Source organism: Aquarana catesbeiana, linkage group LG04, assembly GCF_042186555.1.
Source record: "Aquarana catesbeiana isolate 2022-GZ linkage group LG04, ASM4218655v1, whole genome shotgun sequence".
NCBI classification, from domain to species: Eukaryota; Metazoa; Chordata; class Amphibia; order Anura; family Ranidae; genus Aquarana; species Aquarana catesbeiana.
Genome location: NC_133327.1, coordinates 1,135,550 through 1,156,007, shown reverse-complemented (window position 1 = coordinate 1,156,007; position 20,458 = coordinate 1,135,550). Strand labels below are relative to the sequence as shown.

The 20,458-nt window shown below is 42.7% G+C and overlaps 1 protein-coding gene across 3 annotated transcripts in view; it reads right to left on the bottom strand.

Annotated features, from left to right (window-relative positions):
* Positions 1–5: 5 nt before the first annotated feature.
* Positions 6–20,458, bottom strand: part of FNDC4 (fibronectin type III domain containing 4) — an 89,794-nt gene continuing 69,341 nt past the window's right edge. For 2 of the 3 annotated variants that reach the window (XM_073624711.1, XM_073624710.1), the window contains exons 4-7: positions 11,561–11,765; positions 10,147–10,239; positions 6,597–6,727; positions 6–6,402 (exon numbers count right to left, since the gene is read on the bottom strand). In XM_073624711.1, coding sequence (XP_073480812.1) covers positions 6,367–6,402; positions 6,597–6,727; positions 10,147–10,239; positions 11,561–11,765 — 465 coding nt within the window. In that variant the 3' untranslated portion in view covers positions 6–6,366. The remainder of the gene's footprint in view (positions 6,403–6,596; positions 6,728–10,146; positions 10,240–11,560; positions 11,766–20,458) is intronic. The other variant, XM_073624713.1, reaches the window with a different exon arrangement.

The window sequence follows — 20,458 nt, the reverse complement described above, 5'->3', positions numbered from 1 at the left end:
CTATGTAAAATGTTGTTCGATTTATAAGACAACAGTCTGACATTATTGTATCATAGAGCATAACAAAGAGGCAAAAGTAACACAGAAAAGGGCAAAGTTTCAACATCGGACATTTGGCCGTTCCATTAAAAACATAAAGGCAGAAGAACAGACACAAAGAAAGCGACTGAAGATGGCATGAACAGAATGGAGACAAAAAATAAAGAACAATCAGAATAAACTGACAAGGAAGAAATAGATGAATAAGACTGAAAAAACAAAAGTTATGTGGCCCATTATAGGATGAATGGGGAGAAAACCAGAGGTAGAATTTATCGACAGGAAGAGTACAGTGGTTGGGATTGAGTTTCAGATTACAATGAGTAACACTGGTATGGATTTAAGGGAGATCAGACAAGGGAAGAAAGCTTGATATGGTGGGACAGATTGGGAGAATATTGAAGTGCAGTATGAACTAAAGATGGTGGAAAGATGGACGTTTAATATGGAACTACACATGATAAGAAGGTGGGAGTTTGGTATTGAACTAAGGATGATGGTAAGGTGAGGTATTAGTATGGAATTACAGATGATGGGACGGTGTGAGCTTGGTAATGAACTAGGTTGAACTGGATGGACTGGTGTCTTTATTCAGCCTTACCAACTATGTAGCTACAAATGATGAGAAAATGAGTGCTTGTTATGAAACTACAGATGATAGGAAGGTGGAAACTTGATATGGAACTACAAATGATGGGAGTTTGGTATGGAACCATTGATGATGGGAACATGAAAACCTGAAATGGAACTATGGATGCTCATGCATAGTTCCATACCAAGTTTCAACCTTTCCATCGTCCCTAGCTCCATTTCAAGTTTCCGCCTTCCCATCATCCGTAGTTTTATACCAAACTATGGATACTTGAAGCTTGGTATGGATCTATGGATGATCATCCATAGTTCCATTTCAGGTTTCCCTGTTCCCATCATCAAAAGTTCCACACCAAGTTCCCATCATTTGTAGTTCTATTGGTGATGGAAAGGCAGAAACTTGGAATGAAACTATAAATGATGAGAAAGTAGAAGTTTGATTGGAAAGTGCAAGCTTTGCATGGGACTACAGATGATGTGAACATTGAACTATGAATGATGGGAGGGTGGAGGTTTGGTGTGAAAGGGAAGGTGGAAGCTTAGAATGCTGCTATAGATGATAGGAAGGTGGAAGCTTGGAGTGGAACTTTGAGTGATTGTGAATCGGAAAGCTTGGTATGGAACCATGGATGATGACAAAATGTAAAGCTTGGTATGGAACTATGGTCAATGGCAACATAAATGCTTGAAGTGGAACTATGGATGATGGGAATGTGCAAGCTTGGTATGGAACTATGAATGGTGGGAATGAGGAGGATTACAGTGGAACTATAAATGGTAGGAATGTGTAAGCTTGAAATTAACCTATGGATTATGGGATTGTTGATGGCTGGTATTGAAATATAGATGATGAGAATCTAGAAGCTTGTGATGGTTCCATTGATACTAGGAACATTGAAGGGTTTAGGTTTAGTCAAACTTATGAATTTAGAAGGATGGCCTGGTACCCTTCGTGATGATGAAGACAATGAATAGATGAAGAAAGTGTATCTACCTAAAGTTTATTTTGGAATTGGAGGGAATGTAGGAGGATTGATTTGGAACAAAACGTTGAGTAAATAAAGACTATAATGAAATTACAGGTGATGGGTCTTTGAAGGTATGTACAGGGTCATTATATCAACACTGAAGAGTGGCAGGGAAGAGCAGATTATTATTTGTATGGATATGTAAAAATAATTCTCTGCATCTCTTTTTGAAACATATAAGGACCTTTTAGAGGCAAAAGAGATGAAAAAAATAACAAAATGACACAACTGCTGATAACAGGATTGCGGTTCTTTGGAATGAAGTGGCATGTAGGTGATGAGATGGCGGAATGGCATGGAAGGACATGACTGATGAATAAAGATGGCAGGGGGAAGGCGGTATTTAAGTAAAAGGTTAAAATGTAGAATATAAACAGAATTTGAGTTCATTAGTTAATGAAAAATGGAGATGGGAACACACTGAAGGTTACAGAGATGTTTGATACATTTCTACATCAAGAAAAAAGTCATAATACAGAACATGGCCAACAAAAACATTCCCAATGCCATACAGACAAAGTGAATAAACAACATACATTAGAACATCTGCATATCTCACTGGAACATGTGACGTTTTCAGCGTCATGCTTAGAGCATGTGTCCGCCATGAAGGGTGTCAGTACAAATGCTCTGTTGCTTCATTACTGGAAGACTTGCGATTGTTATGGTGCAATAATATAGGATTAAATGGCATCTATATACAGTATAATGCACAGCTATACAGCTTTATACAAATCATATACAGGACACAGCAACAACATGCTACTCGTATGTACAGGGACAGGACAAGGAGATGCTGTCAGATGCTGGAACATGCAGTGATGGGTCACAGGCTCTCCCGTATGTCCACTGACATGGCACAGTACACAGGTAAAAGGAAGAGGCTCTCCCCATTCGTTAGATGATAATACTGTTTATTAATGGCAGCCTGGCACAGCATTGTGGACATACACAGGAGCACCAGCTTTACAATGCCCAGGGCCGATTCTGGTCAGTGTGAAGCGCTACACATAACCTGTAAAATCTTCACGACACCCAAATTCCAACAGTTACTAGACTGTGGCCCCCGAAATGCCACTAGGATCCCCTTTCCTGTAAAACCATTTGCTGGGATGTTCTGTGCTGGGTATCCTGGAGGGGCGTCAAAGGAAAGAGGGTAAATGTGGGCATGGAACATGAGAGATTAAACATACTCAGGAGTCTTCCTGTGATTTTAGTCATACATTCTTCATGCATCTCAGTCTGTGAGCGAAACATGCCGTGAATGACATCACTAACTGATGACATTTTTTGTGTGACTTTGTGGACAGTGTGCCTGAAGAAGGTGGAAAAATTTCCCTTGTTTATTTCCCTCATTTTGCACCCCAATGCCTCTGACAGTAACATGTTATCCCTCGTCCTTTCAAGCGGCAGTCACCTCCCCACCAATCAGGTACAGCTGATCCAGCCAGGTGATGGGAAACCTAGGCCCAAGAGTATTCTCTGTACGCCATTTCACTCAAGGCTGGAGCTTCTGTGGCTGGTTGGCAAGGAAGGACCGTTTTGAAGGCACAGACACAACCATTCTAACAAAGGAGCCGTTGGTTACGCTAGTTATTGAGTTAAGGCAATGTAATAACAAAAACATATAAAAATAGATTTTGGTCCTGAAAACAGATCTGACTTGAATTACGAGAAAGTTGCCTACCAGCTCTATGGGACCTTCCATACCGCAGATCCAGGCTCTCCAGTGTTTTGATCTATCACCTTGATCAGGGCTTAAAACTGACCGTGAGTGGGGTCTAATGACCCTTCTAGAGTATCTAGAGCCCTCTCCATCGTGGAGACCCCAGGCAAAGGACCTAGGGGTTCTAGAAGAGAACCAGTTAGTCCATACTGGTAGACCTGAAGAACATCCAGCACAAGATACTGTGGACTTTTAATAAAGGTGCTATTTTGTTGGGAAATGTAAATGGTTTCTACCAGTTTATTAAGAATTTCTGACTCGATTCCTCATTAGTACATTTAAGGAATTGAGATTACCAGTATATTTGTTTTTTATCTGGGAGTGACTGTAGGTCAAGTTTGTGATTGGTGTGAGGATTATCATTGTTCCTGTGAACGTAGTTATTTATAGCTTCTGAAATTTTAAGACCCCCCCCCAAATTCTGGTGTAATCCATTACTGTCAGCAGAGGGCGCTGAATGAATCAACCTCAAATTTTTACTACTTTGTGGCATCCAGCAACTGGTGCCAAATTTGAAACAATTATTTAGTCTTTTAAAATAAAAAAAGTCCTCAGATCTCTTCTGTAGGGTGAAACCAGTTGGGCCAATGCTTCTAAGACTATGGTGGTCAGAAAACTTTAGTAAAGTACTTTAGCGTGTAAATTCCACTCCGGCTACAACCCAGGACTGCATTTTGTGTAAGATGGCAGTGTCATTCAAGTGGATTGCTAGCTCTTTGGGCCAGATGTTAGATGGCAGTGTTTTTCCTATAATTTGAAAACAGCAGAGAGGTCCCTTTATTGGAGATTGCGGCATTGTTTTTACCATCTTTCTTCATGATATATACACAGAGATTAAGTGTACATATTTGCTTCTCTGGTCAATCTTCAGAAGAGAACATTACTGACCTTAAATGAACCACCATACTGAGAGAATGAACTTCTCCCTTCTATGTTCCACAAAGATTATAATAACAGACCATCTCCAACTGGAACTGGATCTCATAGGTGGCAGGACCTGAGCTCGACTGTAAGCACAGATAAACGGCACAGTAAAATTACGATAGGCTGACTGCCGAGGAGCCCCGGGAGATACTGATCAGCCCAGGCTACATCATCCCTACCACCACTGCGTATATCAAATTATCGGTTCCCATCATCTGGTAGAGATCAGACTATCCTGCTGCACATCAAGTCATAGATGTCCAAGACATGCAACACCACCCATCTGTGCTCAGACACAGATTAATGCTATCCCATATTCCTTCCACCCATAATTATCATAATGCTTAGCCTCCATCCAGAAATTAGGTGATTGCTGGAGCAGCCAGCCAACCCAGAGGGATCCAATTTACAAAAGCTGGAACAAAGGTGTAGCTGCTGACCATATCAACCAAGTCTGCGTAATATACAAGGTTAAATCCAACTTGGCTTCTTTGGCGACTGCTGGACCTTCTCTCTCTCTCTTTCTTTGCTCCAACCTGATTGAATTGGCCCCAAACTGGGGGCTTCTGATCCCTCAGGCATATTCTATGTCTGCCCCAGCTCTTCCCCACCTTCTAGGCTCCAGTATCTCCTGTATAGCTCAGTTTAAGGGGAATAATCCAGGATAATACTTTACAGAAAACATATCTTAACTGCACTCAAAGCACATTGAATCATCCCCATCACTGTGTAATCTGTCTCACAAAAACAGTATGAGAACTTAAAAAGGCACTGAAAACGAATTAAGCACTAAAGCGGCAGGTAGCCAGGGGCCCATTGCTAGTCTAACTCTGGCCTTGCTGGCCATTGCAGTGCAGCCCTGTACTGTACAAATAATGAGCACTGGCAGTAAGATAACTAGACTATATGAAGCATCTAGACCTTGTTACGGGTACAAAACGACACCGCTGATGAAAGACAAAGTGCTGCAACACTACTGCCAGTGATCCAACATTAATGCCCAATCAAACCTTCTATTTACTCTAGTGGAAACTCACCCAATATTATATTCTACTGTGGATGAGAATGAATCATTTTTTAAAATTTTTAACCATGTGTGAATTTAACTAAAGTCCTCATTGATAGTAGAGGAAATTAAATTCAACCTCACTTTACAATAAACTGCAGACTGAAGACTTGGCCACCATCCAATCTCATCATAGGCGCTCCTCCCCATTCTTCAGAAAGATGTTAGCCTCATGCTATCAAGGAGGCAACCCATCTAAGAGGAAAGTGGATTCATCCTCATCCAGAGAAAGTAATTCTTAACCTTCCAGGGCCAGGACCCTGACGAAGTCTAGGAGTCTTTTTTGGTCTATGGGTTAGGTTGGACCGGATAACCTGTTCCCTTTGGATAAGTTTACCACCATTACCTAATAAATGCTAATAAAACATGAAAGTACATAAACAATGCAATACTTTTTAGAAAATAACATACAGTAATAATTTCATGATAGTTGAATATTTGGCACTAAGTGTTGTTAAGAATGTGAACAAAGGTGCACCATAAAGATCATGATGTCCCAATGTTTCAGATCAGGACCAACAGGTTAAGAACCGCTATTCCAGCCTAAAAGGTAAAGAGAGAACCAAAGACACTCTCCATTATCTTGAATGTTGGGTGGTAGAATGGCTAAAGATCCGAGAATTATCTCCCCACTCATTGTCTTGTGGTCAGTGAATGAGCTCCAACCATGATGCGTGGTTTCAAATCATGCCATGATAGAGTACATATATGACCAATGCATGTGCCCGCACTGACCATCTGCTGGTACATCCTGTCTGATATGGTGAAGGTGGACATCTCTAGGTCTTTAGGCCAGGGCAGAAATTTGTCCCATGGCTGGTGAGATGATACAGTGGACGAGATGAGCCCTTGAGAATCTCCGCAGGTGCAGAGTTCCAGTGGTATTGCTTAAAAGAAGTCTACAGTCCTTTATCTGGCTTTGTGCATTTCATCCAAAAGGCCCAAGATGCTCTGTGCAGAACCTGGGTCATGGACAGGCCACTGGATGAGCACTATACCTCAATAATGTTGACAGACGGAGCCTTCTTCTAAAAGAAACACATAAACCAGTGTAAATACAGACAAAATGCATTGCAATCAATCTGCTGGTCTAGTAACCAATAATATTCCCAAATTTTTTCTATAATCTGCATTAGACACTTACAAATGAAGAATCTGGTTGCATCAAAGAGACAACGCAGAAAATTCTTCCATTATGTCAACCATACTGTGAAGAACCTACCTTCCGCAGTAACCCTCCCGTCTGCCGCTCAGGGGTGCTCTGCTCCGAGGATGGTTTGGCCTTTTCCTTGTTATTGTTGGAGTCGTTGTCTTTAATGATGTCATACTGGCGGCAGAACAGAGCGATGACCGCTATACAACAAGACAGAGAGTGTTAGGAAAGGTAGCAGACCATGGCCAATAAAGCCTATACTATTCGGAATTAAATAAAATCACAAACTCATGGAGATCTAGAGAAAGGAAAAACCCTTGCTTTAGCAGGAAGAGGATTTTTACTGATACCCAATGATCAATACTCCAAAGCAACATTTCCTTTTGTAATTTATCATTGTGCATACATTTTGTTCTTTGAGGAAAGCCCGAAGGTATGTGCTTTTATTTCACCTGTTAGAAATTGAATGTGGAAGCCTATTTGAGTCTCTTTTCTTCCAGCTGCAAGGGGGTGTCTTTTGTGGTCACCATAAAGTTAATATAGTTCCACCTAATCTTCAGTATGAACCATTTATATTCCCATATATTTCCCATACTGCCTCTTCTCAGAGGTGAATACTGTATATCCAGTACAGTTAGTCATTACTCATCTATGCTCTAATATTTATTTAGTCTCTGCACCATTTTCAGTTCCAAAAAATCATTTCTGTGAATCAGTGCCCAAAACTGAATATTTAAGATGAGGTCATACTAATGGTTTGTATATGTGATATACGTCTTTTAGTTTATGCTTCTTTAATGAAAGAGAGTATCTTGTTGGCTGCAGAATGCGCAGATTGGCACTCAAGCTAGTATTGCGTCTTTGGGCTGCAAGGACACTCAAATCCTCAAATCGTTAATGGGCCCAGTATTAATCCCCTTCTGACTGATACTTTACTAAAAGCCCCGGGATGAACCATTGTAATAGTGAAGGGCTCACCTCTCATTCAGCACAGAATCTGGACTGTGCAGAGACCATGTGATAAGGATCTGACCTGTGAGGTGTAATTTCTACAAGCAAAAAATCCCACATTCAAAAGTCTACAGGCCAAGAATCCAATTTGCTAGAATCTACAGACCAAAAAAAAAAAAAAATCACATATTCATGAGTCTGCATTCCAAAAATTCCACATTCAAGAGTCTACAGATCAAAATTCCCACATTCAGGTGTCTACAGGCCAAAATCCCATATTCAAGTATCTGCAGGCCAAAAATCCTACATTCAAGAGTCTACAAGCCAAAATTCTACATTCAAGAGTCTACAAGCCGAAAATCCAACATTCAAGAGTCTACAGGCCTCAAATCTCATATTCAAGAGTTTACAAGCCAAGGATCCCATGTTCAAAAGTCTACAGGCTCCAAATCCCACATGCAGGAGGCTACAGGTGAAACAAAACCCATATTCATGATTTTATGGGCCAAAAAAAAAACCCATATTCAAGAGTCTACAGGCCAAAAATCCCACATTTAAAGCTGATGTCAAGGAATTCAGCTACTTTGTAAAATGTGCTGGCATGTTATGAGTTAAGTCCATAATGGTGCATGCCACCTCAAGGACCTATCTCTTTTATTTACTTTTGACAGTTTTACTGAGATCTGGGAGTACAGCTATCACTACACTCCCAGAGCTATAGCAGAAGAGATGCTGTCTTTTTTCCTACTCATAGCATCTTTGCTTGCCCCTTCTGTGTTCATTCACAAAAGCCTTTGTATTTTGTGAATGAGTTCACTTAATACAGAGTGCTCTGTGATTGAACAGGAGGAGGGGATCAATGGGCACAGAGGCTGCATGCAACTCAGCAGCCTCAGGAGCTGAAACCAGAGGGCCCAGCTTTGGAGAGCTGTAAGCATAGCAACAATTAAAAATGTAAACTAAATTAAAAAGATAAGTCCATGGGGTGGCATGCACCTTGTTCTGCTTAACCCCTAGTAATCCAGCACATTTTACAAAGTAGCTGAATTTCTGGAGTTCAGTTTCACGTATCTGCGGGCCAAAAATCCCACATTCAAGAGTCTACATGCCAACAAACCCCATATTCACCAGTCTACAAGCCATAATAATCCCATATGAAAACACAAAAAGAGGGCACACCAGCCTCGTACAATACCATAAAACAATTTTAGTCCAAATGTTACGTAAAATATTATATACTCACAATCCTAAGTATAATAAGGCACATCAATATTCCAGCAAACATAATCCAAGTGAGGTAGGCAGGGAGTGCACATACGCATGGAGCACAGCTTTCCTGTTTCCAGGGCAGAACCCTCCTTATCAGCGCTAACAGAGGTACACTAGATTGTACAAATAAATAGCACCCACATTGGCTGGGGCTAGGGACAAAACATAGTAGAATTTCAAACCGAGGGATCAAATGGTAAATTGACAGGGTGACCCAAAATCCTGTTTACTATACAAAAAATCCCACATTCAAAAGAGTTTACAGGTCAAAAATCCCACATTCGAGAGTCTACAGGTCAAAAATCCCACATTCAAGAGTTTACTAGACAAAAATCTCACTTCCAAGAGTCTACAAGCCCCAAATGCTATCCATCATTTCAAGAGTCTACAGGCCCCCAAGTTCCAAGAGTTTCCTAGTTTTACTAGTTTACTATACAAAAATCCCACATTCAAGAGTCTACTAGTCAAAAATCCCACATTCAAGAGTCTACTGGACAAAAATCTCACATTTAAGAGTCTACTAGTCAAAAATCCCACATTCAAGAGTCTACTAGTCAAAAATCCCACATTCAAGAGTCTACTGGACAAAAATCTCACATTTAAGAGTACTAGCAAGAAATCCCACATTCAAGAGTCTACAGGGCAAAAAAAAAAAATCCCACATTTAAGAGTCTACTAGTCCAAAATTTCACATTCAAGACGAGTCTACTAGTCAAAAATCCCACATGCATGAGTCTACTAGACAAAAATCTCACATTTAAGAGTCTACAGGCCCCAAATGTTACGTTCAATGGTCTACAGCTCAAAAATCCATAATTTCAAGAGTCTACAGGCCCCCAAGTTCCAAGAGTTTCCTAAGTTTGGTGCTGTGACCAGAAGTAGTCAGGAGAAGAGGCCATCAAACCTTATATAATCTTTATTGGATTGGGGAAAGACATACTCCCCATGTACTGTAGTTTACAGGTGATACATGGAAGACATAACTAGTACGTATTGTTTGGGTGAATTGGAGATATCACTTATTATGTACAAATAACTAGAGAGGGGAAGGGCCAGCATTTAATTCTTAGAAGATTCTTGGGAAGACATACCCAGTACATAAAATATAGGTGATTATTATAATCTTCAGGTAAATCGGTGGGAATTCATCATATGATCTACAGGTGATGTGATGGTGGGACACAAAAAATAGACTATATAGGTTAGCAGACAAGTGCTTGTCGTGTGTAATCTTGAAGTGATAAAGGGGATACAGAATCAGCATATTGTCTATAGGTGATCCAGAATGCATATGCAATACATAATCTTTATGTGATGTAAGAGGAAACACACTCATCATATCATCCATAGATGATGGGGGACATGTTCAGCATGGTATCTATAGGTAATGGTGGCTCACCTGCCCACATGAGCAGAACGGCCACAATAATGATGATCTCGCCAGTCTCTAGCTGCCGCTCCTTGTCCACTCCTTGCACAGTGATGTCTCCTGCTTGGACACAGATAGACATGTTACACATACAGTGATTATTAGACAAGTCACTGTTCATAGAAGTGAAAATATGTAAACTACAGAATTCTACAGTATATCACTTATTGTACCAAGGTCACCTTTAAAAAAGGCACTTAGAGATACCATTGAAGGTTCCTGGCCAGGTTTGATGGCCAGGAACCTTCATGCATGCTCAGAATAAATTCCGAGGTGAAAGCCTTCCTAAGCTGCTGGAATATCCATGGCAGATTGTGAAGGTGGGCCATGGCAGGGTCAGGGGTCAGTGCTGCATATCCTTTAAAATGGACAGCCCTAGTATTTCACAGCAGACAGAGAACATTCAAACACTCATCCCTCTTGGAGCAGCAAGTAGTGCATATATAGGACCTAATTATGTAACTGAAGAGGCCATAATAAAAATGCAATTATACAGATAAAAGAGGATGTTCCATGAGTAACCTGTGAAGGAGTGAAAGGCACAGGAGGAGATTTCCCAGAGGAAAACACAAGTAACAATTAAGGTGGGGAAGGGGCTCCTGAAGAACAGCAGAATAGTTCTGTTTTCCATCTTCTAAGTGCTTCAACTGCCATAGGTGATAGAAAGGGGGGTGGGCAGTAGGTAGGAGAGGTGATGTGGGAAGGTGGTAGGAGAAGTGGTGTGGACAGTAGGTGATAGAGAGTGGAGGGAAGTAGGTAGAGACGGGTTTGGGCAGTAGATAATAGAGGTGATGTGGGAGGTGCTAGGAGAAGTGGTGTGGACAGTAGGTCATAGAGAGGGGTGTGAGCAGTAGGTAGGAGAGGTGATATGAGCAGGTAGTAGAAGTGGTGTGGGCAGTAGGTAGGGGGAACCAGAATGAAGAATAGATAGGAGAAGTGGTGTGATCAAGTGCAGAGATTGGCAGGAGCAGTAGGCAGGAGAAGTGGTATGTGTGGGAGATGATAGAGAGATGTAGGCTGTAGATAGGAGAAGCGGTATAGGCAGTAGGTAGGTGAAGTGGTGTGAGCAGGAGGTTAAAGAAATGGTGTTACTAGGGGGTAGAAATGGACATGGCCAAGACGTGATAGAGATGTGGGCAGCAGATAGTAGAAGCAGTACAGGGCAGTACATACAGTAGGTGAAGTAGTGTAGGCAGGAAGGTAGAGTAGGCCATGTGGCCCCCCTAAGAAAATATGATACAGCAGCCATTCTCAGCCGGGTTTTCATGGAACCCAAGGGAATTCCTCTGGGGTAAAAAAGGTTTGGAAAGGCTGTAATATATTAATGAGGCCGATATAACAGTAATAAGTTAAGTTAGTCCAGTAGAAAAAGACCTTCACATACCTTGGTTAGAGCTGTTTGATGGCAGTCGATCTGTTTCTTTCAGGGTTCGGAAATGAACTCGCTTACTGGCTTGGCTCTCACTGTACAAACCGATGGACTGCACCTGGATTATATAATCTGTGTCTTCCTCCAGGTCCCACAAGACACAGGCCCGATTTGTTGTGTTCACTTCTCTTATAAACCGGTGGATTTGGCCATCCTGCCTCTGGGGAGAAGGACAGCATTGTGTAGTTATAGATAAAATTAGCATCGGCGAATGGCTAACACTACAGACTCAAAGAATGGGAAATTTAGTGTTGGCAGTTGTGGTTTTGGTGTTGATGGTGATGGGACTGTTGATGGCAATGCTGGGTTTGATATTGGTGCTGGGTATGATGTTGTTGCTAGGTTTGGGGTAGTCCGTGGGGAGTTTGGTGTTGGCAGTGCTGGAATTAGTGTTGATGGTGGGTTTGGTGTCAGCAGTGGTGGGTTTGATGATGGTGGTGGGTTTGATGTTGGCAGTGGTGAGTTTGGTGTAGTCAGTGCTGGGTTTAATGTTGGTTGTGGTGGGTTTGGTGTAGTCAGTAGTGAGTTTGCTGTTGGCAGGGGTGAGTATGATAATGGTGTGGAGTTTGATTTTTTTGGTTGGTTTGGTCTCGTCAGTGGTGGGTTTGGTATTGGCGATGATGGGTTTGGTGTAGTCACTGCTGTGTTTAATGTTGGCGGTGGTAAGTTTGCTGTTGGCAGGGGTGCGTATGATGATGGTGGTAGTTTTTTTTTTTGTTGTTATTTGGTTTGGTCTCATCAGTGGTGGGTTTGGTGTTGGTGATGATGGGTTTGGTGTAGTCAGTGCTGGGTTTACTGTTGGCAGTGGTGGGTTTGGCGTTGGCAATGGTGGGTTTGATTATGGTGGTGGGTTTGTTGTTATTGGGTTTGGTGTTGGCAATGGTGGGTCTAGTGTTGGCAGTGATGGGTTTGATGTTGGTGGTGGAGGGTTTGATGTTGTTGGATTTGGTGTTGGTGATGGTGGGTTTGGTGATAGTAGTGGTGGATTGATGGATAGTTTGGTTTGAAGTTGTTGGTTTTGGTATATTCTATGGGGAGTTAGGTGTCGACAGTGGTGAGTTTGTTGTTGGTAGTGGTGGGTTTGGTGTTGGCAGTGGTGGATTTTAAGATGGTGGTGGATTTGATATTGGCACTGATGGATTTGGTTTTGTTGGTTTCGGTATTGGCAGTGGCGGGTTTGATGTTGGTGGTGGGTTTGATGTTGTCATTGGCTTTGGTGTAGTTTGTGGTGAGTTTGGTGCTGGTAGTGGTGAATTTGTTGCTGGTATTGGTGGGTTTGGTGTAGTTGGTGGTTATTGACCGTTTTGTAACTAGAAGCTCTTGGTAGTGTTGCTTAGTAAGGAGGGTGTCTGGGTTTATTCCGTGATGTCAGATTTGTGGATTATCCATGTCAACCTTTCTAGACTTGCAGTCTACAATGAAATGAGGAAATAGATTGCCAGTTCTTGTACCCAGTCTGGTATAGCCAGAGAAACCTTATTAAAAAAAATAAGTTTAAGGCTGACTCTGGAACTGGTTTGAAAACTACGGTTAGTAAAAAAAAGCAAAAAATTCTGGGAAAAGATTGTCAATCCTAACCAAACGAATGAAGTAGTGCATCAAAAATGTATCTTTTTTATTTCAAATAAATGAAACTTTCCAGTACATTGTCTCCGGTAAGAGATTGCTAGCTCCTGGGACTAAAATGCAATGCATTATGTGTAATTGCAGCTCTGTAATAAATGTAACTTTAAATACATTGAGTGTGGAAAGAGATAATCTGTGATTAATGAATTCCATGATTGTCTGCAGACTGTCGCACATAGATTTAGAAAAATGTTCAATTCTCAGATTCCCAGATCCATCTGGTTTTTCAGAATTATTTTGCACATCACTAATCAGACTTCAGGTTTTCCAGACGATGCTGGTCTCTGCAGTATACAGCGCGGTGTGCTCAGGGGACTGTCTGGGCAATAAAAACACCCGCTGATTTGTGTTAAGCACTTTGGAATGGTGTCTCCGCAGAGAACTGTTTATTTCTGTGGTGATCGCAGATGTCAATACAGATTATTAACATTTGTGCTTTTACTAAAATTGCATTAAGCACCTGCGCAACCGATGGTGACCCCGGTCCCCTGCATGTTTTATCTTCTAATACTATGCTCTCCGATCCCTGCCAGACATAATGTAGCTGTAAAAGACCCCTTCCACCAAAAGAAAGCTTTTACTGTAAAGAATCCTTTCATTTACTAATGGGAAATCTTTTTTTCATACATAATTAATAATCCCCTTTCCTCTGTAAGGTTTCTGAGATAAATAGTAATTTTTCTAAATCAAAGAAAATGTGTATATATATATATATTTATATATTTATATTATCTCACAAAAGTGAGTACACCCCTCACATTGTTGTAAATATTTTATTATATCTTTTCATGTGACAACACTGAAGAAGACACTTTTCTACAATGTAAAGTAGTGAGTGTACAGCTTGTATAACAGTGTAAATTTGCTGTCCCCTCAAAATAACTCAACACACGGCCATTAATGGCTAAACCGCTGGCAACAAAAGAGAGTACACCCCTAAGTGGAAATGTCCAAATTGGGCCCATTTTCCCTCCCTGGTGTCATGTGACTCGTTAGTGTTACAAGGTCTCAGGTGTGAATGGGGAGCAGGTGTGTTAAATTTGGTGTTATCGCTCTCACTCTCTCATACTGGTCACTGGAAGTTCAACATGGCACCTCATGGCAAACAAACTCTGAGGATCTGAAAAAAAGAATTGTTGCTCTACATAAAGATGGCCTAGGTTATAAGAAGATTGCCAAGACCCTGAAACTGAGCTGCAGCACAGTGGCTAAGACCATACAGCGGTTTACCAGGACAGGTTCCACTCAGAACAGGCCTCGCCATGGTCGACCAAAGAGGTTGAGTGCGCGTGCTCAGCGTCTTATATCCAGAGGTTGTCTTTGGGAAATAGATGTATGTGTCCTGCCAGCATTGCTGCAGAGGTTGAAGGGATGTGGGGGGGGTCAGACTGTCAGTGCTCAGGCCATACTCTGCACACACTGCATCAAATTGGTCTGCATAGCTGTCACCCCAAAAGGAAGCCTCTTCTAAAGATGATGCACAAGAAAGCCTGCAGTCTGCTGAAGACAAGCAGACTAAGGACATGGATTACTGGAACCATGTCCTGTGGTCTGATGAGACCAAGATAAACTTATTTGGTTCAGATGGTGTCAAGCGTGTGTGGTGGCGATCAGGTGAGGAGTACAAAGACAGGTGTGTCTTGCCTACAGTGAAGCATGGGGGTGGGAGTGTCATGGTCTGGGGCTGCATGAATGCTGCCAGCACTGGGGAACTACAGTTCACTGAGGGAACCATGAATGCCAGCATGTACTGTTAGATACTGAAGCAGAGCATGATCCCTCCCTTCGGAGACTGGGCCACAGGGCAGTATTCCAACATGATAACGACCCCAAACACACCTCCAAGATGACCACTGCCTTGCTAAAGAATCTGAGGGTAAAGGTGATGGACTGGCCAAGCATGTCTCCAGACCTAAACCCTATTGAGCATCTGTGGGGCATCCTCAACTAAAAGGTGGAGGAGCGCAAGGTCTCTAACATCCACCAGATCCGTGATGTCATCATAGAGGAGTGGAAGAGAATCCAGTGGCAACCTGTGAAGCTCTGGTGAACTCCATGCCCAAGAGGGTTAAGGCAGTGCTGGAAAATAATGGTGGCCACACAAAATATTGACACTTTGGACCCAATTTGGACATTTTCACTTAGGGGTGTACTCACTTTTGTTGCCAGCGGTTTAGACATTACCGTATTTATCGGCGTATAACACGCACTTTTTTCCCCTTAAAATAAGGGGAAAATCGTGGGTGCGTGTTATACGCCGATCCCCGCTATTTTGTGATCTGTCGGAGCGATCGCCGCGATCGCCGCCGACATTCACATAGCTTGTATTTTTAAACATGGCGCCGCGGAGTTCGGAGGAACTCGGCGGCGCTCGTTCAGCTGAACGAGCGCCGCCAAGGACACAGTGACTGGGCGGAGCCGAGATACACATAGCCGAGGCTTCTCGGCTATTCTCGGCGCCGTTCACAGTCACGCCCAGTCCCGCCATTGGACCTTTGTTATGTCCATCATAGGGACTGGGCGTGACTGTGAACGGCGCCGAGAATAGCTGAGAAGCCTTGGCTATGTGTATCTCGGCTCCGCCCAGTCACTGTGTCCTCGGCGGCGCTCGTTCAGCTGAACGAGCGCCCCCGAGTCCCTCCGAACTCCGCGGCGCCATGTTTAAAAATACAAACTAAACGTTTGTATGTCGGCGGTGACATGGCTGCACGGACCACTGGGGACAAGGCTGCACTGGGGCAAAGCTGCACTGGGGACAAGGCTGCACTGGGGCAAAGCTGCACTGGGGACAAGGTTGCACTGGGGCAAAGCTGCACTGGGGACAAGGCTGCACTGGGGACAAGGCTGCACTGGGGCAAAGCTGCACTGGGGACAAGGCTGCACTGGGGCAAAGCTGCACTGGGGACAAGGCTGCACTGGGGCAAAGCTGCACTGGGGACAAGGCTGCACTGGGGACAAGGCTGCACTGGGGACAAGGCTGCACTGGGGACAAGGCTGCACTGGGGCAAAGCTGCACTGGGGCAAAGCTGCACTGGGGACAAGGCTGCACTGGGGACAAGGCTGCACTGGGGACAAGGCTGCACTGGGGACAAGGCTGCACTGGGGCAAAGCTGCACTGGGGACAAGGCTGCACTGGGGCAAAGCTGCACTGGGGCAAAGCTGCACTGGGGACAAGGCTGCACTGGGGCAAAGCTGCACTGGGGACAAGGCTGCACTGGGGCAAAGCTGCACTGGGGACAAGGCTGGGGCAAAGCTGCACTGGGGACAAGGCTGCACTGGGGCAAAGCTGCACTGACAAGGCTGCACTGGGGCAAAGCTGCACTGACAAGGCTGCACTGGACACTGGGGAAAGGCTGCAGATGGACACGATAATGCTGCATTGATGGGCATTTAAATGTAAGTTTTTTTTCCTTAAACTTCCCTCCTAAAAGTTTTTTTCCTTAAAATTCCCTCCTAAACTTGGGGTGTGTGTTATACGCCGGCGCGTGTTATACGCCGATAAATACGGTAATGGCTGTGTGTTGAGTTATTTTGAGGGGACAGCACATTTACACTGTTATACAAGCTGTACACTCACTACTTTACATTGTAGCAAAGTGTCATTTCTTCAGTGTTGTCACATGAAAAGATATAATACAATATTTTAAAATGTGAGGGGTGTACTCACTTTTGTGAGAAAAGAAAGAAAGAGAAAGAGAGAGGCACACAGGCACAATTTTAGTTTTTTCAGGTATTTACCAAAACATATTCAAGCTATAATTATATAATGGATGGCTGAAAGTGCAGTGCACACTTTCAGGTTTGATTTGAGGGTATGTACATCCAAATCGGAGGAAGGGTTTAGGAATTACAGCTCTTAAGAATAGCCAGCCCCCCTTTTTCAAGGGACCAAAAGTAATTGGACAATTGAACAAAAGCTGTTTAATGGCCAGGTGTGGGCTACTACTTTCTTATTTCTTCATCAATTAAGCAGATAAAAGGTCTGGAGGTGATTCTAAGCCTCGTACACACGATCGGATTGTTGGACGACCGATTGTCAGACTTTTGTCCAAAGGTCGTGTGCCTGGATTTTTTCTTGCATACTAATGGCACACAATTGTCGGCCAACAAACACGAATGTAGTGACGTACTAGACGTACTACGAGCCGATAAAGAGGAAGTTCAATTGTCGGGCTCCACCCTTTGGGCTCCTTCTGCTAATTTCGTATTAGTAGAAGTTTGGTGAGTGTTGATTTGCGCTTTTCATTTCGCGCTTTTCATTTCATGCTTTTCAGTTCATTTCTGAACGGCCGATTGTCAACCAGCCATGTTGCGGAATCGGAGGAGAGAATGTGCTATTATTGGCTTTGGGGTTATTGCTTTGACCTAGGTCCAGTCCAGGAACAGGAGGAGGAGGCTTTCTTGGACCAAAAATTGGTTGCTTAATCGTGACCAATTATGTCATATGCCTTTGCTGTGGGAGCTCCAGGAGAATAATCCGGATGATTTTCAAAATTATCTTCAGATGACGGGCCCCTGCTTTCACCAACTCTTGGCATTGGTGACCCCCTATATTAAGAAGCAGGACACATGCATGTGTTATATTTTCTATATTTTTGGATGCATAGAATGCACTTTTTGGTTAAAGGGGTTGTATAGGTTCGTTTTTTTTTTTGTTTTTTTTTTAATAACAAACATGTCATAGGATGTATTAAGGTGAAAAAACATGAAGCTTTACAACCCCTTTAAGTTCTATTGGCAGATAGCATGTCTTTTTTTTTGTTTTCTTTTTTTAATGCACAAAAAAATTGTGTAGAATAATACTTGGCTGTGTGTTTTACTTCAAATGACAGTTTGGGAGTAGCAGTGACATTTTCAAAAATACAATATAAAATTAACAAGGGACACCAACATAGTTGTATCTTTGAGATTAAAAACTACGGGATAATGGTGTTGTGGTAACTTGCCCAAAAAAAAACAAAAAAAACAAGCATAATAATATTATTCTTGACATCACTAGAAAACAAAAGAATTTTCAAATACGTTTGCCATAACTCCATCAGTATCACCAGCAAAGCAGCTTCATTATTATCCCATTAACCACTTCCCGCCCGCCCACCGTCATATGACGTCCTGGGCTTTGAGCGGGTATATCTGAATGATGCCTGTAGTTACAGACATCATTCAGATATTGCCGGTTTCAGCCGGCGAATCTCTACACCATAGAAATGATCATAGCGGCCGTTCCACCGCTTGATCGTTCCTATGGGAGGCGAGAGGGGAGGTCCCCCCCTCCCGCCGCCCTCTGGTGCTTGTTCCGACTCACCGTTACAATTGGTGAGGTGGAGAAGAATCTGCCGGCGCCGGATGTAGATCATAGAGATTTCCGACGGACCAGATGGTCGCCGGAGTCTCTATGATCATCAGAGGCCGGGCGCGTTGTTATGACATCACGCTCGGCCTCTCCATTCAAAAAAACGGCGCCGCTTTGGCTGGGAAGCGGTGATCATTTTATTTTTTTTTATTTCAGGCTTCCCAGCCTAGTGGTGAGATATGGGGTCTTATTGACCCCATATCTCACTATTAAGAGGACCTGTCATGTCATATTCCTATTACAAGGGATGTTTACATTTCTTGTAATAGGAATAAAAGTGATCAAAATTTTTTTTTTCAAAAAAGTGTCACAATAAAAAAAAAAGAAAATATAATTAACAATAAAAAAGAAAAACTTTTTTTTAAAGCTCCACTGTCCCCGTGTGCTCGCACGCAGAAGCAAACGCATACGTAAGTCTCGCCCACATATGAAAACGGTGTTCAAACCACACATGTGAGGTATCGCCGCGAACGTTGGAGTGAGAGCAATCATTTTGTCCCTAGACCTCCTCTGTAACTCAAAACATGTAACCAGTAAAAAAATTTCAAGCGTCGCCTATGGGGATCTTTTAGTACCAAACATTGGCGCCATTCCACAAGCGTGTGCAATTTTGAAGCGTGACATGTTAGGTATCTATTTACTCGGCGTAACTTCATCTTTCACAAAGTGCAAAAACATTGGGCTAACTTTACTGTTTTGTTTTTTTTTTAAAACACAAAACTGTTTTTTTCCCAATAAAAATGCGTTTGAAAAATTCCTGCGCAAATACCGTGTGAGATAAAAAGTTGCAATAACCGCCATTGTATTCTCTAGGGTCTTTGCTAAAAAAACATATATAATGTTTGGGGGTTCTATGTAATTTTCTAGCAAAAAAATTATGATTTTTACATGTAGGAGAGAAATGTCAGAATTGGCCCGGTAGGGAAGAAAAGAATGTGCGCTGCATTTCGCCAATTCATAATTTGTCGCGTCATGAATGTTAATTCTCCATTACCAATGCTAGTTTACAAGACCGACCGCTTCCAGCTCGTCCTTGCTTCCGAGCATGCGTGTTTGTACTTTGGACTTTTGTGTGATGGACTTGCGTACACACGATAGGAAAATCTGACAACAGACCGTTGTTGAAAATTTACTAGCCTGCCATCCAACATTTGTTGGCCGAAAGTTGGACAACAATTGTCTGATGGAGTGTACCAATGGTCGGATTTTAGGCAAACAGCCTGTCATCACGCAATTCCCAGCTGAAAATCCGATCGTGTGTACGAGGCTTAAGTGAGGTATTTGCATTTGGAATCTATTGCCGTGAACCTACAACATGCCTTCAAAGGAGCTGTCCATGCAAGTGAAACAGGCCATTGTAAGGCTTCAAAAATGAAACAAATCCATCAGAGAGATAGCAGCAACATTAGGAGTGGCCAAATCAACAGTTTGATACATTCTGAGGAAAGAAGAACGCACTGGTGAGCTCAGCAACATAAAATGACCTGGATGTCCACAGAAGAGAACAGTGGTGGATGAGCGCAGGATATTCTCTACGGTAAAGAAAAACCCATTCACAACATCCAGACAAGTGAGGGACACTCTCCAGAAGGTGGGCGTGTCATTGTCAAAGTCTACAATCAATAGAAGACTTCACAAGAGCAAATACAGAGGGTTCACCACAAGGTGCAAACCATTCATAAGCCTGATGAATAGAAAAGCCAGATTAGACTTTGCCAAAAAACATCTAAAAAAGCCAGACTAGTTCTGGAAAAGCATTCTTTGGACGGATGAAACTAAGATGAATCTGTACCAGAATGACGGGAAGAAAAAATTGTGAAAGAGACTTGGAACAGCTCATGATCCAAAGCACGCAACGTCATCTGTGGTCACAT